The 27462-nt window shown below is 44.2% G+C and overlaps 2 protein-coding genes across 3 annotated transcripts in view; both read right to left on the bottom strand.

The window, feature by feature from the left end:
• The window catches only part of LOC139387018 (phosphatidylserine synthase 1-like), a 33119-nt gene extending 12090 nt beyond the window's left edge, over positions 1-21029 (bottom strand). For both annotated transcript variants that reach the window (XM_071132971.1, XM_071132981.1), the window contains exons 1-10: positions 20625-21029; positions 19435-19526; positions 18915-18959; positions 18479-18603; positions 17949-18107; positions 17649-17800; positions 15149-15290; positions 6206-6318; positions 4852-4917; positions 810-909 (exon numbers count right to left, since the gene is read on the bottom strand). In XM_071132971.1, coding sequence (XP_070989072.1) covers positions 810-909; positions 4852-4917; positions 6206-6318; positions 15149-15290; positions 17649-17800; positions 17949-18107; positions 18479-18603; positions 18915-18959; positions 19435-19526; positions 20625-20809 — 1179 coding nt within the window. In that variant the 5' untranslated portion in view covers positions 20810-21029. The remainder of the gene's footprint in view (positions 1-809; positions 910-4851; positions 4918-6205; positions 6319-15148; positions 15291-17648; positions 17801-17948; positions 18108-18478; positions 18604-18914; positions 18960-19434; positions 19527-20624) is intronic.
• A 2954-nt stretch (positions 21030-23983) lies between these two features.
• On the bottom strand, positions 23984-27224 carry LOC139405665 (membrane-spanning 4-domains subfamily A member 4D-like). The gene is made up of 7 exons (XM_071148083.1): positions 27162-27224; positions 26508-26670; positions 26232-26330; positions 25923-25979; positions 25680-25787; positions 25331-25447; positions 23984-24659 (listed from the first exon to the last, which is right to left on the bottom strand). The coding sequence occupies exons 2-7, from the start codon at positions 26664-26666 to the stop codon at positions 24630-24632; spliced, it is 570 nt and encodes a 189-aa protein (XP_071004184.1). The 5' UTR covers positions 26667-26670; positions 27162-27224; the 3' UTR covers positions 23984-24629.
• Between the last annotated feature and the right edge of the window lie 238 nt (positions 27225-27462).

Below are 27462 nucleotides of genomic sequence, written 5' to 3'. Positions count from 1 at the left end.
ATGTACACAGTAATACTACTTGAACATGACAGCTGTGTGGAGACTGGTATGTTTATGTACACAGTAATACTACTTGAACATGACAGCTGTGTGGAGACTGGTATGTTTATGTGCACAGTAATACTACTTGAACATGACAGCTGTGTGGAGACTGGTATGTTTATGTGCACAGTAATACTACTTGAACATGACAGCTGTGTGGAGACTGGTATGTTTATTTACACAGTAATACTACTTGAACATGACAGCTGTGTGGAGACTGGTATGTTTATGTACACAGTAATACTACTTGAACATGACAGCTGTGTGGAGACTGGTATCTTTATGTACACAGTAATACTACTTGAACATGACAGCTGTGTGGAGACAGGTATGTTTATGTGCACAGTAATTCTACTTGAACATGACAGCTGTGTGGAGACTGGTATGTTTATGTGCACAGTAATTCTACTTGAACATGACAGCTGTGTGGAGACTGGTATGTTTACGTGCACAGTAATACTACTTGAACATGACAGCTGTGTGGAGACTGGTATGTTTATGTGCACAGTAATACTACTTGAACATGACAGCTGTGTGGAGACTGGTATGTTTATGTGCACAGTAATACTACTTGAACATGACAGCTGTGTGGAGACTGGTATGTTTATGTGCACAGTAATACTACTTGAACATGACAGCTGTGTGGAGACTGGTATGTTTATGTGCACAGTAATACTACTTGAACATGACAGCTGTGTGGAGACTGGTATGTTTATGTACACAGTAATACTACTTGAACATGACAGCTGTGTGGAGACCATTCTTACCACACACACCAGCCACAGCAGCACATAGAGGACCTGGGTCTTGGAGAACAGCTCCATTCCAAACTTTACACACGCCAAGGCCTCCAGGAACGCTATGGCCCTGTGATGTCAACAGAGATCCACACACACACACAGACGTCACACACTACAGCTAAGGCTGCTGGGTAATCAGACAGCTATATCTGTGTCCCAAATGGCTCCCTATTCCCTCCATGGTGGATAACCTGGTCTAAAGTAGTGCACTATAAAGGGAATAGGGTAGCTGTTGGGATGCACCCTATGACACCTGTCACCCGGCTGGGTGGTGACATGACAGAGTGAGGGAGAGGAGGGTGAGGGGTGAGCGAGGCAGAGAGGTAAGCTGAGGCCCATGGAAACATGAAACCAGTCCATCTACATGGTCAGATGTTAACATTGCCAACAGCCTTTACTCTAGTGGGAGCTGGAGGGAATAAGCAACATATTCAGACCCCTGCTAAGCGCTAACCAAAATAAACAGACTGACAACAGTACACATGCCACATGCACAATGCAAACATGGATAGACAGAATATTAATGGAATATAATGGGGGGGGGGTTATAAAATCACATTTCACAAATGTTGTCTACGAAAGTTTCTAAGATCCCTTATTACCCTGAACATGGGAACCACTAGAATACACCCAGAGGGTAGAGCGTAGGACCCCTTATTACCCTGAACATGGGAACCACTAGAATACACAGAGGGTAGAGCGTACGACCCCTTATTACCCTGAACATGGGAACCACTAGAATACACAGAGGGTAGAGCGTACGACCCCTTATTACCCTGAACATGGGAACCACTAGAATACACAGAGAGGGTAGAGCGTACGACCCCTTATTACCCTGAACATGGGAACCACTAGAATACACAGAGGGTAGAGCGTAGGACCCCTTATTACCCTGAACATGGGAAGCACTAGAATACACACAGAGGGTAGAGCGTACGACCCCTTATTACCCTGAACATGGGAACCACTAGAATACACCCAGAGGGTAGAGCGTACGACCCCTTATTACCCTGAACATGGGAACCACTAGAATACACAGAGGGTAGAGCGTACGACCCCTTATTACCCTGAACATAGGAACCACTAGAATACACCCAGAGGGTAGAGCGTACAACCCCTTATTACCCTGAACATGGGAACCACTAGAATACACCCAAAAGGTAAGGCGTACGACCCCTTATTACCCTGAACATGGGAACCACTAGAATACACCCAGAGGGTAGAGTGTACGACCCCTTATTACCCTGAACATGGGAACCACTAGAATACACCCAGAGGGTAGAGCGTACGACCCCTTATTACCCTGAACATGGGAACCACTAGAATACACCCAGAGGGTAGAGGGTACGACCCCTCATTACCCTGAACATGGGAAGCACTAGAATACACACAGAGGGTAGAGGGTAGGACCCCTTATTACCCTGAACATGGGAACCACTAGAATACACAGAGGGTAGAGCGTACGACCCCTCATTACCCTGAACATGGGAACCACTAGAATACACACAGAGGGTAGAGCGCACGACCCCTCATTACCCTGAACATGGGAACCACTAGAATACACAGAGGGTAGAGCGTACGACCCCTTATTACCCTGAACATGGGAACCACTAGAATACACAGAGGGTAGAGCGTACGACCCCTTATTACCCTGAACATGGGAATCACTAGAATACACCCAGAGGGTAGAGCGTACGACCCCTTATTACCCTGAACATGGGAACCACTAGAATACACACAGAGGGTAGAGCGTACGACCCCTTATTACCCTGAACATAGGAATCACTAGAATACACACAGAGGGTAGAGCGTACGACCCCTTATTACCCTGAACATGGGAACCACTAGAATACACCCAGAGGGTAGAGGGTACGACCCCTCATTACCCTGAACATGGGAAGCACTAGAATACACACAGAGGGTAGAGGGTATGACCCCTTATTACCCTGAACATGGGTACCACTAGAATACACAGAGGGTAGAGCGTACGACCCCTCATTACCCTGAACATGGGAACCACTAGAATACACACAGAGGGTAGAGCGTACGACCCCTTATTACCCTGAACATGGGAACCACTAGAATACACACAGAGGGTAGAGCGTACGACCCAGTACATCACTGGGGCCAAGCTTCCTGCCATCCAGGACCTTTATACTAGGCGTTGTCAGAGGAAGGCCCCAAAAGCATTTCACAGTAAAGTCAACACTTGTTGTATTCAGCATTTCACGGTAAGGTTGTTGTATTCGGTGCATGTGCCAAATAAAGTTTGATTTGATTAAGAGAAGTGTATGTATATCTAATCATAAATAACAGTCAGAATACACACTGACTTAGTGATTCCAGTATTATAGAGTATTCTACCCTACACACTCCTACCCCATGTGTCTTAGTAATGACTTTCATACGGCCAGTCTTTAATACTCAGGGTTTAGCTGGGGGACAATGGAGGCCATTGTTCTGTAGTGCTTCACTGCCAGACTGTCTGTGTGTGTGTGTGTGACTGTGTGTGTACAGCCCTAACCAGCTAGTTTCTCAGTCCTCCACGCTGTTGAAGGTCCGTTAACCTTAGCCTCCATCTCCCATGTCTTCACCCTAACCAGCTAGTTTCTCAGTCCTCCACGCTGTAGAAGGTCCGTTAACACTAGCCTCCATCTCCCATGTCTTCACCCTAACCAGCTAGTTTCTCAGTCCTCCACGCTGTAGAAGGTCCGTTAACACTAGCCTCCATCTCCCATGTCTTCACCCTAACCAGCTAGTTTCTCAGTCCTCCAAGCTGTAGAAGGTCCGTTAACACTAGCCTCCATCTCCCATGTCTTCACCCTAACCAGCTAGTTTCTCAGTCCTCCACGCTGTAGAAGGTCCGTTAACACTAGCCTCCATCTCCCATGTCTTCACCCTAACCAGCTAGTTTCTCAGTCCTCCACGCTGTAGAAGGTCCGTTAACACTAGCCTCCATCTCCCATGTCTTCACCCTAACCAGCTAGTTTCTCAGTCCTCCACGCTGTAGAAGGTCCGTTAACACTAGCCTCCATCTCTTCACCCTAACCAGCTAGTTTCTCAGTCCTACACGCTGTAGAAGGTCCGTTAACACTAGCCTCCATCTCCCATGTCTTCACCCTCACACTGATACAGTTTCTCAGTCCTCCACGCTGTAGAAGGTCTGTTAACACTAGCCTCCATCTCCCATGTCTTCACCCTCACACTGATACAGTTTCTCAGTCCTCCACGCTGTTGAAGGTCCGTTAACACTAGCCTCCATCTCTTCACCCTAACCAGCTAGTTTCTCAGTCCTCCACGCTGTAGAAGGTCCGTTAACACTAGCCTCCATCTCCCATGTCTTCACCCTCACACTGATACAGTTTCTCAGTCCTCCACGCTGTAGAAGGTCTGTTAACACTAGCCTCCATCTCCCATGTCTTCACCCTCACACTGATACAGTTTCTCAGTCCTCCACGCTGTAGAAGGTCTGTTAACACTAGCCTCCATCTCCCATGTCTTCACCCTCACACTGATACAGTTTACATACAAACACACAGCCCAACGATACAAACACACAGCCCAACGGTACAAACACACAGCCCAACGGTACAAACACACAGCCCAACGGTACAAACACACAGCCCAACGGTACAAACACACAGCCCAACGGTACAAACACACAGCCCAACGGTACAAACACACAGCCCAACGGTACAAACACACAGTCCAACGGTACAAACACAGCCCAACGGTACAAACACACAGTCCAACGGTACAAACACACAGCCCAACGGTAGAAACACACAGCCCAACGGTAGAAACACACAGCCCAACGGTAGAAACCACACCGTCAAAGAGCTCTGTTCAGTCGTTGACTGAAGGTAAATCATCGACCTGACGGCTGGCTACTGCAGTAAATGTGTATTGTAGTTTAATGGTGTAGATGGCAGACAGCAGAGTAAACAGCTTTATCTCCTCAGACATCATCTACTGTCGTCATGGTAGTAGCTAATGAAATAACACTCACCCAAACACCCAGCACTGTGTCCCAACACGCTTACACTGTGTGTCTGTGAGGTAGGCATAGTACTGCCTGAAAAACACAGGGAGAAAACACCACCACAGGTCAGGACAAACACCGGATGTGAAGGCAGACTATGTGAATCAGTTTACCACAGACAGAGAGCTGTCCTCTCATAGCCATTAACTCTAGACATGTTGGACAAACACTGACGGTCTGACTGAGGAGTTTTCTGAAGACTGGTGCAGAAGGGGTGCAAATTGGGAGAGAAGGGGGAACAGAGGACAGAGAGGGGGGGACAGAGGAGAGAGAGGGAAGGGAACAGAGGAGAGAGAACAGAGGAGGGGGGGGGGAGAACAGAGGAGAGAGGGAACAGAGGAGAGAGGGGGGAGAACAGAGGAGAGAGGGGGGAACAGAGGAGGGGGGGGGGGGGACAGAGGAGAGAGGGGGGGGAGAACAGAGGAGAGAGGGGGGGGAGAACAGAGGAGAGAGGGGGGGGAGAACAGAGGAGAGAGGGGGGAGAACAGAGGAGAGAGGGGGGGGGAGAACAGAGGAGAGAGGGGGGGGAGAACAGAGGAGAGAGTCGGGGGAGAACAGAGGAGGGGAGAACAGAGGAGAGAGTCGGGGGAGAACAGAGGAGAGAGTCGGGGGAGAACAGAGGAGAGAGGGGGGGGGGGAACAGAGGAGAGAGGGGGGGGAGAACAGAGGAGAGAGGGGGGGGAGAACAGAGGAGAGAGGGGGAGAACAGAGGAGGGGAGAACAGAGGAGGGGAGAACAGAGGAGGGGAGAACAGAGGAGGGGAGAACAGAGGAGAGAGTCGGGGGAGAACAGAGGAGAGAGTCGGGGGAGAACAGAGGAGAGAGTCGGGGGAGAACAGAGGAGAGAGTCGGGGGAGAACAGAGGAGAGAGTCGGGGGAGAACAGAGGAGAGAGTCGGGGGAGAACAGAGGAGAGAGTCGGGGGAGAACAGAGGAGAGAGTCGGGGGAGAACAGAGGAGAGAGTCGGGGGAGAACAGAGGAGAGAGTCGGGGGAGAACAGAGGAGAGAGTCGGGGGAGAACAGAGGAGAGAGTCGGGGGAGAACAGAGGAGAGAGTCGGGGGAGAACAGAGGAGAGAGTCGGGGGAGAACAGAGGAGAGAGTCGGGGAGAACAGAGGAGAGAGGGGGGAGAGATCAGAGGAGAGAGTCGGGGGAGAACAGAGGAGAGAGTCGGGGGAGAACAGAGGAGAGAGTCGGGGGAGAACAGAGGAGAGAGTCGGGGGAGAACAGAGGAGAGAGTCGGGGGAGAACAGAGGAGAGAGTCGGGGAGAACAGAGGAGAGAGGGGGGAGAGATCAGCCCAGGTGAGGGGTGAGGTTCCTACCTCACGGTGGGAGCTGTGATGATGCCGATGAAGAGGATCCGACACCAGCTGAGGGCGTGGCACGCCGGGAACACAAATATGTGCTTCAGGAAGAATGTGTTCAACTCTGTCAGCTATGGAGAAACAGAGAGAGTTATCACAGACACCATCACAAAGCCACCCCCTACACAGGGCTCTAATCACACGGAATACAGCTACTAATTATTTGATTTTTTTGTAATTTAACTAGGGAAGTCAGTTAAGAACAAAATCATATTTACAATGACGGCCTAGGAACATTGGGTTAACTGCCTGTTCAGGGGCAGAATGACAGATGTTTACCTTGTCAGCTCTGGGATTTGATCTAGCAACCTTTTGGTTACTGGCCCAATGCTCTAACAACCAGGCTACCTGCCACCTCAACTAACTCCTCCCTCTCGCTCTACCTCCCAAATGAGGAAGTAGAATACATAGCCTAGCTATGCAATACAGTGAACCTGAACCATGTCAACATTTGGACCCACTCACAGTTTGACCCTGCACTTCTCATCATCCACAGTACAGCATAATGAAGAGACTGGAACCAGACTGTCTCAACACGCTGTCATTTGGCTGTGAGCCTGTGTGTGTGTGTGTGTGTCTCTCAGTGTAGAGATAGGCTCAGGGCCAAATAAGACTGTCTAGAGGCCCTCTGGAGAGAAAGCAGCTAAACTGTAGCTACTACTGAGGACTCTCTCTCTCTACCTTCACTCTCCCCTTCTCCCTACTCACCCACCCCTCCACTCTCACCCCCCACCCCTCTTCAAGCTCCTCTCAGAGTGGGTAATTACTATTTCAAGCCCCCAGAGTGTTGGGAACAGGAGACAGAGGGAGGGAGGGAGAGGAGAGACTAGTCCATTTCAAGAGAAGCTGCTCAGCTTTTCATCGCCATGGCAGCCATGGTGGGCTCTCTGGCTGGGACCTGGTTTTGCCACAGTGTTCCCTAATGAATATGACCCTGGGTTAATGATGGAAAGCACTGGAACTTATTGAAGTTCACCATCTTTCCATCCACCCCACGGTTTGGTGGGGCGCTGTCCCCCGTCCAGAAACTGTCCACCCAGTCACATGTCATCCGGCTAGTTTCTCACTCTTTAAGTAATGAGATTTCAATAAGAACACACCAGGCAGAATCCACATAAACACTCCCATCTATACACTCCCATCTATACAGTACCAGTACAGTATCATCTATACAGTACCATCTATACAGTACAGTATCTATACAGTAGTACCATCTATACAGTACCATCTATACAGTACAGTATCTATACAGTAGCACCATCTATACAGTACAGTGTCTATACAGTAGTACCATCTATACAGTATCTATACAGTAGTACCATCTATACAGTATCTATACAGTAGTACCATCTATACAGTACAGTATCATCTATACAGTACCATCATACAGTAGTACCATCTATACAGTACCATCTATACACTACAGTACCATCTATACAGTACCATCTATACAGTACCGTATCATCTATACAGTACAGTATCTATACAGTAGTACCATCTATACAGTGTCTATACAGTACAGTATCTATACAGTAGTACCATCTATACAGTACAGTATCATCATACAGTAGTACCATCTATACAGTACCATCTATACAGTACAGTACCATCTATACAGTACCATCTATACAGTACCATCTATACAGTACAGTACCATCTATACAGTACCATCTATACAGTACAGTACCATCTATACAGTACAGTACCATCTATACAGTACCGTACCATCTATACAGTATCATCTATACAGTACCATCTATACAGTACAGTATCATCTATACAGTACCATCTATAAAGTACCATCTATACAGTACCATCTATACAGTACAGTACCATCTATACAGTACAGTGCCATCTATGCAGTACAGTACCATCTATACAGTACCATCTATACAGTACAGTATCATCTATACAGTACCATCTATACCGTACAGTACCATCTATACAGTACCGTACCATCTATACAGTACCGTATCTATACAGTACCGTATCTATACAGTACCATCTATACAATACAGTACCATCTATACAGTACAGTATCATCTATGCAGTACCATCTATACAGTACCGTATCTATACAGTACCATCTATACAATACAGTACCATCTATACAATACAGTACCATCTATACAGTACAGTATCATCTATGCAGTACCATCTATACAGTACCGTACCATCTATACAGTACCGTGCCATCTATACAGTACCATCTATACAGTACCGTATCATCTATACAGTACCATCTATACAATACAGTACCATCTATACAGTACATTATCATCTATACAGTACCATCTATACAGTACCATCTATACAGTACCATCTATACAGCACAGTACCATCTATACCGTACAGTATCATCTATACAGTACAGTATCATCTATACAGTACCATCTATACAGTACCATCTATACAGTACCGTATCATCTATACAGTACCATCTATACAGTACAGTACCATCTATACAGTACAGTATCATCTACAGTACAGTACCATCTATACAGTACCATCTATACAGTACCAGTACAGTAACATCTATACAGTACCATCTATACAGTACCATCTATACAGTACCATCTATACAGTACCATCTATACAGTACCAGTACAGTACCATCTATACAGTACCATCTATACAGTACCAGTACAGTAACATCTATACAGTACCATCTATACAGTACCAGTACAGTAACATCTATACAGTACCATCTATACAGTACCATCTATACAGTACCATCTATACAGTACCATCTATACAATACAGTACCATCTATACAGTACATTATCATCTATACAGTACCATCTATACAGTACCATCTATACAGTACCATCTATACAGCACAGTACCATCTATACCGTACCATCTATACCGTACAGTATCATCTATACAGTACAGTATCATCTATACAGTACCATCTATACAGTACCATCTATACAGTACAGTATCATCTATACAGTACCATCTATACAGTACAGTACCATCTATACAGTACAGTATCATCTACAGTACAGTACCATCTATACAGTACCATCTATACAGTACCAGTACAGTAACATCTATACAGTACCATCTATACAGTACCATCTATACAGTACCATCTATACAGTACCATCTATACAGTACCATCTATACAGTACCAGTACAGTACCATCTATACAGTACCATCTATACAGTACCATCTATACAGTACCAGTACAGTAACATCTATACAGTACCATCTATACAGTACCATCTATACAGTACCAGTACAGTAACATCTATACAGTACCATCTATACAGTACCATCTATACAGTACCATCTATACAGTACCATCTATACAGTACCATCTATACAGTACCATCTATACAGTACCAGTACAGTAACATCTATACAGTACCATCTATACAGTACCATCTATACAGTACCATCTATACAGTACCATCTATACAGTACCATCTATACAGTACCAGTACAGTAACATCTATACAGTACCATCTATACAGTACCATCTATACAGTACCATCTATACAGTACCATCTATACAGTATCATCTATACAGTACCATCTATACAGTACAGTACCATCTATACAGTACAGTATCATCTACAGTACAGTACCATCTATACAGTACCATCTATACAGTACCATCTATACAGTACCATCTATACAGTACCAGTACAGTAACATCTATACAGTACCATCTATACAGTACCATCTATACAGTACCATCTATACAGTACCATCTATACAGTACAGTACCATCTATACAGTACAGTATCATCTACAGTACAGTACCATCTATACAGTACCATCTATACAGTACCAGTACAGTAACATCTATACAGTACCATCTATACAGTACCATCTATACAGTACCATCTATACAGTACCATCTATACAGTACCAGTACAGTACCATCTATACAGTACCATCTATACAGTACCATCTATACAGTACCATCTATACAGTACCAGTACAGTACCATCTATACAGTACCATCTATACAGTACCATCTATACAGTACCATCTATACAGTACCATCTATACAGTACCAGTACAGTACCATCTATACAGTACCATCTATACAGTACCATCTATACAGTACCATCTATACAGTACCATCTATACAGTACCATCTATACAGTACCAGTACAGTAACATCTATACAGTACCATCTATACAGTACCATCTATACAGTACCATCTATACAGTACCATCTATACACTACAGTACCATCTATACAGTACCATCTATACAGTACCATCTATACAGTACCATCTATACACTACAGTACCATCTATACAGTACCATCTATACACTACAGTACCATCTATACAGTACCATCTATACAGTACCATCTATACACTACAGTACCATCTATACAGTACCATCTATACACTACAGTACCATCTATACAGTACCATCTATACACTACAGTACCATCTATACAGTACCATCTATACACTACAGTACCATCTATACAGTACCATCTATACAGTACCGTACCATCTATACAGTACCATCTATACAGTACCATCTATACACTACAGTACCATCTATACAGTACCATCTATACACTACAGTACCATCTATACAGTACCATCTATACAGTACCATCTATACACTACAGTACCATCTATACAGTACCATCTATACACTACAGTACCATCTATACAGTACCATCTATACACTACAGTACCATCTATACAGTACCATCTATACACTACAGTACCATCTATACAGTACCATCTATACACTACAGTACCATCTATACAGTACCATCTATACACTACAGTACCATCTATACAGTACCATCTATACAGTACAGTACCATCTATACAGTACCATCTATACAGTACCATCTATACAGTACAGTACCATCTATACAGTACCATCTATACAGTACCATCTATACAGTACCATCTATACAGTACCATCTATACAGTACCATCTATACAGTACCATCTATACAGTACCAGTCAGTAGTTTGAACACATCTACTCATTCAAGGGTTTCTCTTTATTTTTTACTATTTTCTACATTGTAGAATAATAGTGAAGACATCAAAACTATGAAATAACACATATGGAATCATGCAGTAAGTATTTTATATTTGAAATTCTTCAAGGTAGCCACTTTTTGCCTTGACAGATTTGCATTCTACAATTTAGAAAATAGCTTTAAAAAAGAAACCCTGGAATGAGTAGGTGTGTCCCAACTTCTGACTGGGAGTGTATAGATGATACTGTACTGTATAGATGGGAGTGTATAGATGGGAGTGTATAGATGGGAGTGTATAGATGGGAGTGTACTGTATAGATGGGAGTGTATAGGTGGGAGTGTATAGATGGGAGTGTACTGTATAGATGGGAGTGTACTGTATAGATGGGAGTGTATAGGTGGGAGTGTATAGATGGGAGTGTATAGATGGGAGTGTATAGATGGGAGTGTACTGTATAGATGGGAGTGTATAGGTGGGAGTGTATAGATGGGAGTGTATTGATGAGAGTGTATAGGTGGGAGTGTATATGGGGATTCTGCCTGGCGTGTTCTTATTGAAAACTCATTACCTAAAGAGTGAGAAACTAGCCGGATGACATGTGACTGGGTGGACAGTTTCTGGACGGGGGACAGCGCCCCACCACACCGTGGGGTGGATGGATAGATGGTGAAGCACTGAATAAACTCCAGTGCTTTCCATCATTAACCCAGGGTCATATTCATTAGGGAACACCGTAGCAAAACCATTTCATATACCTAGTGCTAGCCGCTAACCCCTGTCAGGCCAGAACTCCCCATATACCTAGTGCTAACAGCTAACCCCTGTCAGGCCAGAACTCCCCATATACCTAGTGCTAACAGCTAACCCCTGTCAGGCCAGAACTCCCCATATACCTAGTGCTAGCCGCTAACCCCTGTCAGGCCAGAACTCTGCATATACCTAGTGCTAGCCGCTAACCCCTGTCAGGCCAGAACTCCCCATATACCTAGTGCTAACAGCTAACCCCTGTCAGGCCAGAACTCCCCATATACCTAGTGCTAACAGCTAACCCCTGTCAGGCCAGAACTCCCCATATACCTAGTGCTAACAGCTAACCCCTGTCAGGCCAGAACTCCCCATATACCTAGTGCTAACAGCTAACCCCTGTCAGGCCAGAACTCCCCATATTCAGTGCCTTGCGAAAGTATTCGGCCCCCTTGAACTTTGCGACCTTTTGCCACATTTCAGGCTTCAAACATAAAGATATAAAACTGTATTTTTTTGTGAAGAATCAACAAGTGGGACACAATCATGAAGTGGAACGACATTTATTGGATATTTCAAACTTTTTTAACAAATCAAAAACTGAAAAATTGGGCGTGCAAAATTATTCAGCCCCTTTACTTTCAGTGCAGCAAACTCTCTCCAGAAGTTCAGTGAGGATCTCTGAATGATCCAATGTTGACCTAAATGACTAATGATGAGAAATACAATCCACCTGTGTGTAATCAAGTCTCCGTTTAAATGCACCTGCACTGTGATAGTCTCAGAGGTCCGTTAAAAGCGCAGAGAGCATGAAGAACACACCAGGCAGGTCCGAGATACTGTTGTGAAGAAGTTTAAAGCCGGATTTGGATACAAAAACATTTCCCAAGCTTTAAACATCCCAAGGAGCACTGTGCAAGCGATAATATTGAAATGAAGTGGAACAATCATGAAGTGGAACGACATTTATTGGATATTTCAAACTTTTTTAACAAATCAAAAACTGAAAAATTGGGCGTGCAAAATTATTCAGCAAACTTAAGTTAATAGTTTGTAGCGCCACCTTTTGCTGCGATTACAGCTGTGTCTCTATCAGTTTTGCACATCGAGAGACTGAAATTTTTTCCCATTCCTCCTTGCAAAACAGCTCAAGCTCAGTGAGGTTGGATGGAGAGCATTTGTAAACAGCAGTTTTCAGTTCTTTCCACAGATTCTCGATTGGATTCAGGTCTGGACTTTGACTTGGCCATTCTAACACCTGGATATGTTTATTTTTGAACCATTCCATTGTAGATTTTGCTTTATATCATTGTCTTGTTGGAAGACAAATCTCCGTCCCAGTCTCAGGTCTTTTGCAGACTCCATCAGGTTTTCTTCCAGAATGGTCCTGTATTTGGCTCCATCCATCTTCCCATCAATTTTAACCATCTTCCCTGTCCCTGCTGAAGAGAAGCAGGCACAAACCATGATGCTGCCACCACCATGTTTGACAGTGGGGATGGTGTGTTCAGCTGTGTTGCTTTTACGCCAAACATAACGTTTTGCATTGTTGCCAAAAAGTTCAATTTTGGTTTCATCTGACCAGAGCACCTTCTTCCACACGTTTGGTGTGTCTCCCAGGTGGCTTGTGGCAAACTTTAAACGACACTTTTTATGGATATCTTTAAGAAATGGCTTTCTTCTTGCCACTCTTCCATAAAGGCCAGATTTGTGCAATATACGACTGATTGTTGTCCTAAGGACAGAGTCTCCCACCTCAGTTGTAGATCTCTGCAGTTCATCCAGAGTGATCATGGGCCTCTTGGCTGCATCTCTGATCAGTCTTCTCCTTGTATGAGCTGAAAGTTTAGAGGGACGGCCAGGTCTTGGTAGATTTGCAGTGGTCTGATACTCCTTCCATTTCAATATTATCGCTTGCACAGTGCTCCTTGGGATGTTTAAAGCTTGGGAAATGTTTTTGTATCCAAATCCGGCTTTAAACTTCTTCACAACAGTATCTCGGACCTGCCTGGTGTGTTCTTCATGCTCTCTGCGCTTTTAACGGACCTCTGAGACTATCACAGTGCAGGTGCATTTAAACGGAGACTTGATTACACACAGGTGGATTGTATTTATCATCATTAGTCATTTAGGTCAACATTGGATCATTCAGAGATCCTCACTGAACTTCTGGAGAGAGTTTGCTGCACTGAAAGTAAAGGGGCTGAATAATTTTGCACGCCCAATTTTTCAGTTTTTGATTTGTTAAAAAAGTTTGAAATATCCAATAAATGTCGTTCCACTTCATGATTGTGTCCCACTTGTTGTTGATTCTTCACAAAAATACAGTTTTATATCTTTATGTTTGAAGCCTGAAATGTGGCAAAAGGTCGCAAAGTTCAAGGGGGCCGAATACTTTCGCAAGGCACTGTACCTAGTGCTAACAGCTAACCCCTGTCAGGCCAGAACTCCCCATATACCTAGGGCTAACAGCTAACCCCTGTCAGGCCAGAATACCCCACATACCTAGTGCTAACAGCTAATCCCTGTCAGGCCAGAATACCCCACATACCTAGTGCTAACAGCTAACCCCTGTCAGGCCAGAACTCCCCATATACCTAGTGCTAACAGCTAATCCCTGTCAGGCCAGAATTCCCCACATACCTAGTGCTAACAGCTAACCCCTGTCAGGCCAGAACTCCCCATATACCTAGTGCTAACAGCTAATCCCTGTCAGGCCAGAATTCCCCACATACCTAGTGCTAACCACTAACCCCTGTCAGGCCAGAACTCCCCATATACCTAGTGCTAACAGCTAACCCCTGTCAGGCCAGAACTCCCCGTATACCTCGTGCTAACAGCTAACCCCTGTCAGGCCAGAACTCTGCATATACCTCATGCTAACAGCTAACCCCTGTCATGCCAGAACTCTGCATATACCTCGTGCTAACAGCTAACCCCTGTCAGGCCAGATCTCCCCGTATACCTAGTGCTAACAGCTAACCCCTGTCAGGCCAGAACTCCCCATATACCTTGTGCTAACAGCTAACCCCTGTCAGGCCAGAACTCCCCATATACCTAGTGCTGTCAGGTCAGACTTTGACCAGGGCCCTAAAGTAGTGCACTATAGGGTGTTATTGGACATGGGTACATTAGAAATAGAATGACAGTTGTACGTTTGAAACCAGGAACATACCTGCCAGATGATCATGAAGAGGTAGACCCCGGTGACGCGCTGCAGGGAAGACTTGGGGTCAAACCAGCGGACGTAGGTCCAGCTAGCCGGGGTGAACTGGAGCGCAGCACGTTTGATCTTCCCTGTCGTGGTGTGGATGTCCCTGGACAGGTAGAGACACACACACACGGCAGAAGAGTTAACAAGGCTTGTGAATAGACATACAATAAGATAAGTAACACACAGCTAACTAGGATGAAAACAATGCCATTACATAAATCATTCAAGGCCACCTTGTTACCGGGCAACGGGCCTCATAATACTAAACGAAAGCTAAACTGTAAGTGCCTCTGGATCAGAAAGTCTGATAAATGACTAAAAAGGTCAATGTAAAAATGTAGGAAGTCAATTTCCCTACGGTTTTGTTTCTGAGACGTGAACAAATGTCACTCAATTCCCTAGAGAAAGTAAGTAGCCTTGTATGAGCCAGAAGCAGATCTCCTGTTTAGGTAGCGCGAGGCGGCTTGACCAACAAGTACACCCCCTGGACAGGACGCTATTGCAGAGCCCCATGGGGCCTGGTCAAAAGAACTGCTCTTTACAGGGAAAAGGGTGCCAATTGTGACACAGCCAGTAAAGCGAGGGAGGGAGGGGACCTACATGCTGGAGGCCCAGTGGTAGGGCTGAGGACCTACATGCTGGAGGCCCAGTGGTAGGGCTAGGAGGACCTACATGCTGGAGGCCCAGTGGTAGGGCTAGGAGGACCTACATGCTGGAGGCCCAGTGGTAGGGCTAGGAGGACCTACATGCTGGAGGCCCAGTGGTAGGGCTGAGGACCTACATGCTGGAGGCCCAGTGGTAGGGCTGAGGACCTACATGCTGGAGGCCCAGTGGTAGGGCTAGGAGGACCTACATGCTGGAGGCCCAGTGGTAGGGCTAGGAGGACCTACATGCTGGAGGCCCAGTGGTAGGGCTAGGAGGACCTACACTACAGAGCCAAAAGTATGTGGACACCCCTTCATATTAGCAGGTTCGGTATTTTCAGCTACACCCGTTTGCTGACCTGTATATAAAATCTAGCATACAGCCATGCAATCTCCATAGACACACATTGGCAGTAGAATAGCCCGTACTGAAGAGCTCAGTGACTATCAACGTGGCACCGTCATAAGATGCCACCTTTCCAACAAGTCAGTTCATCACATTTTTGCCCTGTTAGAGCTGCCCCGGTCAACTGTAAGAGCTATTATTGTGAAGTGGAAACATCTTGGAGCAACAACAGCTCAGTCGTGAAGTGGTAGGCCACACAAGCTCACAGAACAGGACCGCCGAGTGCTGAAGCGCATAAAAATTGTCTGTCCTCGGTTTCAACACTGACAACGAGTTCCAAACTGCCTCTGGAAGCAACGTCAGCACAAGAACTGTTCGTCGCGAGCTTCCTGAAATGGGTTTCCATGGCCGAGCTGCCGCACACAAACCTAAGATCACCATGCGCAATGCCAAGCTTCGGCTAGAGTGGTGTAAGGCGATCCACCATTGGACTCTGGAAAAGTGGAAACGTGTTCTCTGGAGTGATGAATCACGCTTCACCATCTGGCAGTAAGATGGAAGAATCTGGGTTTCACAGAATAATGGTTTGGGTCTGTTTTTTTAATGGTTCGGGCTAGGCCTCTTAGTTCCAGTGAAGGGAAATCTTAAAGCTACAGCATACAATAACATGCTAGATGACTCTGCGCTACTAACTTTGTGGATAACGTTTGGGAAAGGCCCTTTCCTGTTTCAGCAATGGCCCCCGACCCCACTAATGCTCATGGCTGAATGGAAGCAAGTCCCCACAGCAATGTTCCAACATCTAGTGGAAAGCCTTCTCAGAATTGTGGAGGCTGTTATTTGCAGAAAAGGGGGAGGGGGGCGCTAACTAAATTTTTATGCCCATGATTTTGGAATGAGATGTTTGATGAGCAGGTGTCCATATACTTTTGTGTACCTGGTGGAGGCCCAGTAGTAGGGTTAGGGTTATGGGTAGCTGCTTGATGGAGGCCCAGTGATAGGGTTAGGGTTATGGGTACCTACTTGATGGAGGCCCAGTGATAGGGTTATGGGTACCTGCTTGATGGAGGCCCAGTGGTAGGGTTATGGGTACCTACTTGATGGAGGCCCAGTGGTAGGGTTATGGGTACCTACTTGATGGAGGCCCAGTGACAGGGTTATGGGTACCTGCTTGATGGAGGCCCAGTGGTAGGGTTATGGGTACCTACTTGATGGAGGCCCAATGACAGGGTTATGGGTACCTGCTTGATGGAGGCCCAGTGGTAGGGTTATGGGTACCTACTTGATGGAGGCCCAATGACAGGGTTATGGGTACCTACTTGATGGAGGCCCAGTGATAGGGTTATGGGGTACCTACTTGATTGAGGCCCAGTGGTAGGGTTATGGGGTACCTACTTGATGGAGGCCCAGTGGTAGGGTTATGGGCTACCTACTTGATGGAGGCCCAGTGGTAGGGTTATGGGGTACCTACTTGATGGAGGCCCAGTGGTAGGTCCTCATCTCCAGGAAGCGACAGACAGTCATACCCATCCAGATGCCTCCTCCATTACACAACAGGATGTCCAGGATCAGCTGGTCCCACCAGCACTCAGCAAAGTTAGGTAGCAGGTGCATGAAGAACAGCTGAGGAGGAGAGGATGAGGAGGGGGAAAATAGGGAGAGGAAGAGTAATAATTTATACCTCTCCTAAACTCCTTCTCTGACACTCTCCTAACCAAATGTTCTGACATTTGGTGTTTGTGTGTGTTCGTGCTTTGGGGTGTTTGTGTACCTCAGTGAGCTCCCAGGTGATGCTGATGGTCCAACAGAGGCCGTAGCTGCGGATGAGCAGGGCCTTCATGCCCCAGCCCCAGAAGTGACTGAAGGCGAATATGTCAAAGTGGCTCAGGATTCGCTCCCAGGTGATCACGTGACAGTTCACTGCATACTCCTACAAGCAGAGCACAGCGGCCAGAGACGACATCAACACTAGCCAATCAGAACAAGAGCACGAGGAAGTGAGTGTTGATGCTAGAAGAGGGCTGTATCCTGTTTCTCCACCCTTTTCCCCCAAAGTGTGGACTTACACACTTCCCATCATGGATTAAAAGCATTGGATTGGTGTAAGAATTGGCTGGAGGGAGTTTCACAATTGTTAAATGGCATGCCGGGAAGTGTGCACCTCAGGTGGAGAATCAGGAAGTAGCCGAGGTCAATGTGCTAACCAAGAGACTGTGAAAAGTAGTGCACTCCATAGGGAACAGGGTGAGTTGGGAAGCAACCAGAGAGACTGATAGGAGAGCAAGGCTGCTGCTTACTCACCATGATGTCAGCCTCCCGGGTGGCGTAGCGCAGGTTGGGGTCCAGCCAGTACATGACGTTCTTCACCTGCTCCCAGTTTAGGAAGATGATGAACACCAGGAACAGGAAGTACAGCACACTCAGACCTGACCATAACAGAGCAATAACAGATTAGGCGGAATCTCATTCAATCAGGGCTGAACTGGTTTCAGCAATTTAGAAAGCCCTTTTTACATCAACAGTTGTCAGAAAGTAGGCCTAAACCCCAAAGAGCAACTGAAGTAGAAGCACAATATCCAGGAAACACTCCCTAGAAGGAAGGAACCTATAAAGAAACCTAGAGAGATTACCAACTCTCATGAATTGGGTGGATAATTCATGGTTAAACTCATTCAAAGTGAACTGGAATGGAAGCTAGGCCTATACAAAAAAAGGGATTGTTATATTTGTCACTTACCGAAAACTATTCGCCATATCGCCGGATGTGGTCTGGTAAATGGTCCTAGAGAGAGAAGTGTCAAAATATTGAATCAACAACTTCAGCCACACTTAAGAGTTACAAGGCTGGTGTACAATGACACGTAGAGATGTCTGACACGTAGAGATGTCTGACACGTAGAGATGTCTGACACGTAGAGATGTCTGACACGTAGAGATGTCTGACACGTAGAGATGTCTGACACATACAACGTTTTATGAACACAGACAACAGTCACCCTCGAAGCATCGTTACCCACCAAGCCACGGCCCTTGCAGAGTAAGGGAAACAACTACTTCAAGATCTCAGAGCGAGTGACATCACCGTTTCAAACGCTACTACCGCGCACTAGCTAGCCATTTCACAGCGGTTACACTAGCACCCTATTCCCTATATAGTGCACTACTTTTGACCAGAGCCCAGGTCTGAAGTAGTGCACTATATAGGGGAAAAAGGTGCCATTTGATGTCAGAAGCAACTTATACAACCTTGTCCTTACCGTTAGGGAAGGCCAGAACACTGATGACCAGGAAGAAGGAGAGGACCAGGATGAGGCCCACCCACAAGTTGGCGTCTTCGTTTGTCTCATCCCTAACATAACAAAAAGGCAAGGATTATTAACACAAACAAAAACCAGCATTATGACATTTCAGAGTCAGTGAGATGAAAACAGTTCTAAAACTGATGCACTGATTGGACAGGTGGGTTTGAAACCCAAATTCTACTCCCACCTCTGTCCCCACATAGCCTGCTGTACAGTGCTCTCCTTCAATCACACTTATGAAAGACCAGTGAGAGGGCTGAAATGATATTATAATTCACTCATCAGTGCTGGTTGACCTACTCCTGACACCCCACCCCCCCCCCCCATTCCATTTGGTTATTGAGGATAAACCACTCTTGATGAGAGCAGCAGATAAGGGATATGTCCCTAATGGCACCCCATTCCACATAGTGAAATACTTTTGACCAGGGCGCTATATGGAATAGGATGCCATTTGGACACAGCCAAGCTGTACATCATGGGCTGCGTTCAGTACGCAAAAACGTAGTGGAAACGGTGCTGTACGAACGACCAGTTGAAAACCGGGAGAGGTTGGGTTGCGAGTTCAAAATGCACCGCTCTCCTTTAAATACGTAACTCGTTGCTTCAACCACAGCCTGCCACACCCAACAAACGGCGCAAAGGTACCTCAAAGACTGTTCAAGAACGTTCAATGCAAACGGTTCCGCAACGTAGCAAATGTTCAATCGAACTGAACGCACCCATGATGTAAGAAACGGCTAGATGCATCTTGCAGATAAAAATGGACCACCAGGAACAAGGAAGGGAGATCCTTCCCCACGGTATAGAAAATATACAAACGTGGCACGTAGACACAATGTAGCTACAAATAATCAGCCCACTTGCTACATCGAAACCAAACAAATTAAACATTCTCCTTCATTAGAGACGAGAGCGAGGAGCCAGATGGTCAGTCCCGCACCAGAGAACTTAAGCTAGCTAACTACTTCATCGAAAGACCTTAGTTACACATGTCAATTGTCTGAAATACTAGCGAACGTAATTACTTTTTGACTGCATAAACAAACACTTAGCTGCTCTGGCAGTTGGCCCAGTCAATATCGTTAGCATATAGCTAGCTAGTGTTAACTACCGGTAGTTAACTGGCTAGGCACTCTACTTACCTTGTAAATGCAAAATACATCAAGCTGAGCACTGTGCATGTTAACAGTGTTATTGTGTGCGGCTTATAGAAAAAGTCCAGTGTAATATCCTCCACTTGCTGCTCGTTGATCATACGGAAATGCATCCTGTAGTTCACATCATCTTTGCCTATAGTCCGCGATTCGTACCCATATCCGGACGCCATAATTGCGGGAGCGTGACCAGAGGAATCCGCTTCACCTCCTGCGGGCTCCTTTAGATTGACATTTAGACGTTCAGCGAAATGAATGATTCATGTTGTCCACTAGTAAAGACCAAAACGACCAGACGCTCGTCCGTTAAATTTGTGCGCAACAGCACAACCTAAAGAAAAACAGAGTCAAGAATGAACTGCTGCCTTCTTGCGAGTGCGAACATCACGGGTTAAATTTACTGAAACGTTTTAGGGGAAAATAAACTCTCGATTTTTTGATTGGTTTGTAAGTCTAGGGGAGTGCCACTATGGAAAGTCGAAGGGTTCAGTTTATGAGATCAGTCACGCGCTATTTTCTTAACGTTTGTAAACCACCAAGGCAAACCCACATAAATAGAATGGATTATATTTCTATGGGTAAACCAAGGTCAGTTCCACACCGCGTGAGGTTATTTACGTTCATGGCACAGGAGGGTAAAGAGTAATATGAATATTTTCCAACCACAAGCATTGATGTCATGAGTGTCCTAACCTACATTATTCCTAACCTACATTAGTTTTCTGAAAAGTGGGAGAGATCGTCGTCAAATCACTGCATTATGAAAATGCATTAGTAAAATGGATATCATTATCATTCTCTGTAAGGGATTCACATAATGTATGAAAAACCATCAGTATGGACATTATAATAATAGAATAGAACACAATGGCATAAAACAACGTTATTCTACTGTCCACTAAGTCTGGGAATCGCCAGGGATGTCACGATTAGATATTATCACGATAACTTTGGTGCGGACACCCAGAACAATGATTTGGTGTAGAGGTGCTGACTAAGTGCAAAGAAACTGTAAGCTATAAAAACAAAGAAAGATAGTCACACTCTATATATAAACTTTCAGTCATTTATTGGGTAAAACACCAAAGTTTTGGTCACCCTGAAGAAGGCACAGTGAGGCAGAAACGTTGGTGTTTTACCCAATACATTACTGTGAATTTATACATAGAATGTGTGACTCTCTTTGTTTATTTTCATACCAAACATATTGCTCACCATATGCTGTTGTCTGTGATACAATATGTCTGTACCATGTTTTGTGCTGCTACCATGTTGTGTTGCCCCCATGTTGTTGTCATGTTGTGTTGCTAACATGCTGTGTTGTCATGTTGTGTTGCTAACATGCTGTGTTGTCATGTGTTGCTGCCTTGTTATGTTGTTGTCTTAGGTATCTCTTTATGTACAGTAGTGTTGTGTTGTCTCTCTTGTCTTGATGTGTGTTTTGTCCTAAATATATATATATATTTGGAGCCATGCCCTGTCCCCATAAATAAGAATGTGTTCTTAACTGGCTTGCCTAGTTAAATAAAGGTACAATTAAAATTAAAAAGAGCCATGAGAAAACAAGTTTTGATCAGTCATGGAAATTAAAGTGCTGAAAACCAATTGGCTCCCTGTTTAAAAAGAAGATGGAGAACAAGCTATGAAGGATAAATACTGTAGTTTTGGAGCAGGTACAGACAACTAGCTATGAAGGATAAATACTGTAGTTTTGGAGCAGGTACAGCCAACAAGAGCAAAAATAATATTGCAAAAATGTCAAAATGATACGATATATTGTCAAAAAGAATATCCTGATATGTACCTGTGTCGATTATTTCCCCCATCACTACTGTCTACTGTCAACCGGACTAATGGTCTCTTGTTTACCAACTAAACATCATAATGACTCTATTGCCTCACAGTCTGGTATTTTTGCACATAGCCTAATGTTATCTATTTCTGTGCCTCTGACACCCTCAAGTGGTGACTTTTAGGGCTTGATAAAGCCTATCAGAAACAAAACAACAATTATCTGTTATTTTACCAGGTAAATTGACTGAGAACATGTTCTCATTTGCAGCAACAACCTGGGGAATAGTTACAGGGGAGAGGAGGGGGGTGAACGAGCCAATTGTAAACTGGGGATTATTAGGTGACCATGATGGTTTGAGGGACAGATTGGGAATTTAGCCAGGGCACCGGGGTTAACACCCCTACTCTTAGTATAAGTGCCATGGGATCTTTAATGACCTCAGAGAGTCAGGACACCCGTTTAAGTTCACATCTGAAAGACAGCTACACAGGGTAGTGGGATATTTTTTTAGACCAGAGGAAAAAGTGCCTCCTACTGGCCCTCCAACACCACTTCCAGCAGCATCTGGTCTCCCATCCAGGAACTGCCCAGGACCAACCCTGCTTAGCTTCAGAAGCAAGCCAGCAATGGTACGCAGGGTGGTATGCTGCTGGCAAAATAGTTTCAGCCCAGTCAAAGCACCTCTCTATCCTGGCACCCCAATGGTAGAACCAGCTTCCCCTTGAAGTTAGGACAGCAGAGTCCCTTCTCATCTTCTGAAAACATCTGAAACTCTCTTCCCCCCCCCCCCCCCCCCCCTCCGCCCCCCCAAAGTGCTTTTGTGAACTAACACTTGACTTTCCCCTACTAGCTCTGACTTTACTGATTAGCTCTGGGATGGTGCCTGTGCTTAGCTCCATTCCATGTATTTTGTATCCTGAAAAGCTACCCCGTCCTTAACAATTACAAACATCAAATCAAATTGTATTTGTCACATGCGAAAAAATACAACAGAAGTATTCGTGCTTCTACACCTGCATTGCTTGCTGTTTGGGGTTTTAGGCTGGGTTTCTGTACAGCACTTTGTTATATCAGCTGATGTAAGAAGGGCTATATAAATACATTTTATTTGATGTAGATAATGCCGTTTTAAGAAAAAGTGTTAAGAAAAAGTGTTAAGAAAAAGTGTTAAGAAAAAAATAGATAAGTAAAAAGAAAAGTAAGAAATAATTAAAGAGCAGCAGTAAAGTAAGAGTAGCGAGGCTATATACAAAGGGTACAGGTACAGAGTCAATGTGTTGGGGTTTGAGCTGTTTTGAAACTTCTCTTTTGTGGAACCTCACATGCACCCTGCTAACTCCCCAGAGGCCTGAGTGTTGTGCTTCTCATTCGCCATTCTGGGCAGTGTGGTGTAGGTGACACAGCATCAGCACATCAAGCCTAGACCCTAGACCTCTGTTAAAACAAACCTCAATTATGTCGAAATAAATAGTTCCTCTCTGAGAGCTAATTTACTTCTCAGTCTCACCAAAATAAAATGCCTTAAAACATAAAATATATACTGTATATTCAATTAAAAATGATGTATTTCTTTTTATTTTTTGATCTTGCAATTCATTGGTGATCGTTTGTAGTTTAATAAATCCTAGAGTTGGTTGGAAAATATTCTGTTCGCTTTGGTGCATAAAATATAGCTGTATTATCATGACAACGTGACCAGGAAGGAACGGAATTACACGTCTATTGTTACAACAAGAAGACATTAAACAATGCATGTTTAAATTCATTTAAATCAGATACAAGTCAGATTAAAATATAACCTACATTTTCAAATGTCATATTGCATAATGCAATTGTAAGTAAAACATCTGTCATGATAATTAGCTTTCTCTTTGACAAACTGCTACAAAAAAATGTATGCAACGTTATTACTATTTCTCAGTAGAAGAACCCCGTATTTCTAAATTATATTCTGTATTTCATTTCTTTATTTGCACTTTTGAGACAGTGTCAAAATATCACTATTTTCCCGGGTGGCGCAGTGGTTAAGGGCGCTGTACTGCTGTGCCACCAGAGACCTTGGGTTCGCGCCCAGACTCTGTCGTGACCGGGAGGTCCGTGAATTGTGACTTGTGAATTGGCACAAGTAAAACAAATGGCATACAAGATGAATCATTATTTCACTTAGTTATTTGTTGTTTGCTGCCAGTCCTTCAGGTTCATACCTCTTGCTTCAGGGTGACCATGGGCTAGAAAGAAACATTGCAAATGTATTTATTTAACCACACAGGAAGTTATCTTTGAGACCCATGTCTGTTTTTTGAGTGAGCCCTGCAAGGAATGTGTTGCTTAGTTATGCAGTGTGTCCCACTCAGTAAATACACTTGTTGCGATAAATAAGTATATATTTAATTAAATGTACATAATAAAGTATAATAATAATAAAGTATAATAAGCATAATAAATGTATAACATATCACATGAATGTTCATCCCAGTCAGTATAATAAACAGTAGAGTCTCACCAGAATGTTCAGCCCAGTCAGTATAATAAACAGTAGAGTCTCACCAGAATGTTCAGCCCAGTCAGTATAATAAACAGTAGAGTCTCACCAGAATGTTCAGCCCAGTCAGTATAATAAACAGTAGAGTCTCACCAGAATGTTCAGCCCAGTCAGTATAATAAACAGTAGAGTCTCACCAGAATGTTCATCCCAGTCAGTATAATAAACAGTAGAGTCTCACCAGAATGTTCAGCCCAGTCAGTATAATAAACAGTAGAGTCTCACCAGAATGTTCAGCCCAGTCAGTATAATAAACAGTAGAGTCTCACCAGAATGTTCAGCCCAGTCAGTATAATAAACAGTAGAGTCTCACCAGAATGTTCAGCCCAGTCACTATAATAAACAGTAGAGTCTCACCAGAATGTTGAAGTGCTGTCTGCACACTGCTTTACTCTCCCAGTAGATCGCCACCATGGCAACAACCAGTTCAATGACCAGGAGAACCACAATCATCCATTTGATACCAGAAAATACCTGACAAAGAGAATAGTAACTTAATACACATGATTTTTTCTGGTTTCATTTTATGTTGATAAGCTACTGTGGTGTAGTATTTTGTTTGTGGAGAACATTTACACATAATTGCTAAGCAAACAAACAATTCAGTATAATTTCAATGCTTGTACTATTCCACCTCATTAACAAATCAATACTAATTAATTAATTCAATGTAATAAACAAAAAATTAAGTAATTAACTCTGGAACCTCTTGATGGTCCCCGTAGAAACCGTGAGAGTCGGGGACAGTGCAGAGAACAACAGCAGCTACTGTCCAGAAACAGCTGACAATGTTCAAGGAAAATGACAGTTTGGTCTGTTGGTAGTGGAGAAAAACATGTTTATGATATATTTGATGTGTAATATTTTCATAATAATTTATAATAATCTACAATGATTTCATATTTGATCCATGACTGAATGTAGATATATTTGTAAAGCTGGAACTTACCACACACATACTTGGAGAATGACCTGCAGCATAGGTCAGCATTCCGGCAGCAACAAACTTTATAAAACAAAGATGTTTTTTTTGTTCCTTCATTATTTGAGAGACTGATGACAAATTCAATCAACAGTACATGTATTATCCTCATTGTAGAGTTCACACTTCACACACAATGCACACTGACGACAGGAGAGAATAACGGATAGAGACGACACAAAGCTTTGGTCCAACATCGGCTGTATCAACATGTGTCTATTCCAATAATTGACGATGACACAAACTACTTTGTGGGCTGATTGCAGTGGTTCTTACCAGGACACTGGGCACGGTGTAGATCAGAACTAATGGGCTGTGCTGGACAAACAGTAGCCCCAGAATCAAGACAAGGACTCCAGCAATGAGCTGAGCCGCCTAAGAAGAAGATGTAATCAGACAGATGAGAAAATATCCCAGAATCTGGCCCTTACATGAACATATACCAAATGTTCAACATAACTTCTGCTCATCAGGAATGTATTTTAATCATCCACAGATTAGCCTGAAGTACATTTCTAATCGGCTGTATAGGAACATGTTTGCCATTCGTACCCCCAGAGCTTTAGGCTGACCCTTGAGGAAGACCTTATAGACATCTTTGAAGACACAGTGGAAGTTCTCAGGCATCAGCTGGCCCTCCGGAGCATCTCTGAGACTGCCCAGAGGTATAGTGATGACCATGCACTCATCTGACTGAAATGTGTACTTCATTTACCTGGGAACAATACATTTCATTAAAAGGGAGAAAAATAAAATAAAAACTACTTTAGTGAATATAGAGGAAGACACGTGCTTCCAATGACATAATTAGTCAACCATTAATAGGTAATTAGTAGGCAATGCCTCCTCACAACTGGTCAAAATCACACGATGCACAATGATGATGTCATTGGAAACATATATATTCCTCTATATTTTTTTACTACAGAACATAGAAACGCACCATTTTCACATATGTTGATGTTGGGGTGGTGCTGGAGACGATGAATATGAACTTTCCCTTTATTAACACATCATGTAGACAATAACACTACTGATGTGATGAGGACACTGTAATGTAACATTACCAATAAAAACTACCGTAATAATGTTGCTGAAATAAACCATAAACTGTTGTAAGAACTCTATGGACATTGTAATTAAATGGAAACACGTCATGAATAATGGAAGGTAATAGCAGAACAAGGTTTCATGAAGTTTACAAACCTGCCGCTGTTCGTTTCTAACTTTATGGAGGAAGTCACACTTGGAGGGCGTCTGCGCTGGTCTGGTAAGTGATGGACAAAGACATTTTCATACACATGCACAGAGAGAGAGAGAGAGAGAGAGAGAGAGAGAGAGAGAGAGAGAGAGAACCAGAGAGGGGGAGAGAGAGAGAGACAGAGACAGAGAACCAGAGAGGGAGAGAGAGAGAGAATGAGAGAGAGACAGAGAATGAGAGAGAGAGAGAGAATGAGAGAGAGAACCAGAGGGAGAGTGAGAGAGAGGGGGAGAGAGAGAGAGAACC

This window comes from Oncorhynchus clarkii, chromosome 3 (assembly GCF_045791955.1).
Source record: "Oncorhynchus clarkii lewisi isolate Uvic-CL-2024 chromosome 3, UVic_Ocla_1.0, whole genome shotgun sequence".
NCBI lineage: Eukaryota > Metazoa > Chordata > Actinopteri > Salmoniformes > Salmonidae > Oncorhynchus > Oncorhynchus clarkii.
Note: the sequence above shows the minus strand (reverse complement) of the source record. Positions and strands in the feature narration are given on the sequence as shown.

Bases quoted from the DNA above. Each gene is read 5' to 3' on its own strand.
- LOC139405665 (XM_071148083.1), bottom strand. From the start codon at position 26,666: ATGAAGTACACATTTCAGTCAGATGAGTGCATGGTCATCACTATACCT. The intron at 26,331-26,507 runs GTACGAATGGCA...TCTTCTTCTTAG, and splicing joins GTCAGCCTAAAGCTCTGGGG to GCGGCTCAGCTCATTGCTGG. The intron at 24,660-25,330 runs GTGAGACTCTAC...GTTTCTTTCTAG, and splicing joins GACAGCACTTCAACATTCTG to CCCATGGTCACCCTGAAGCA.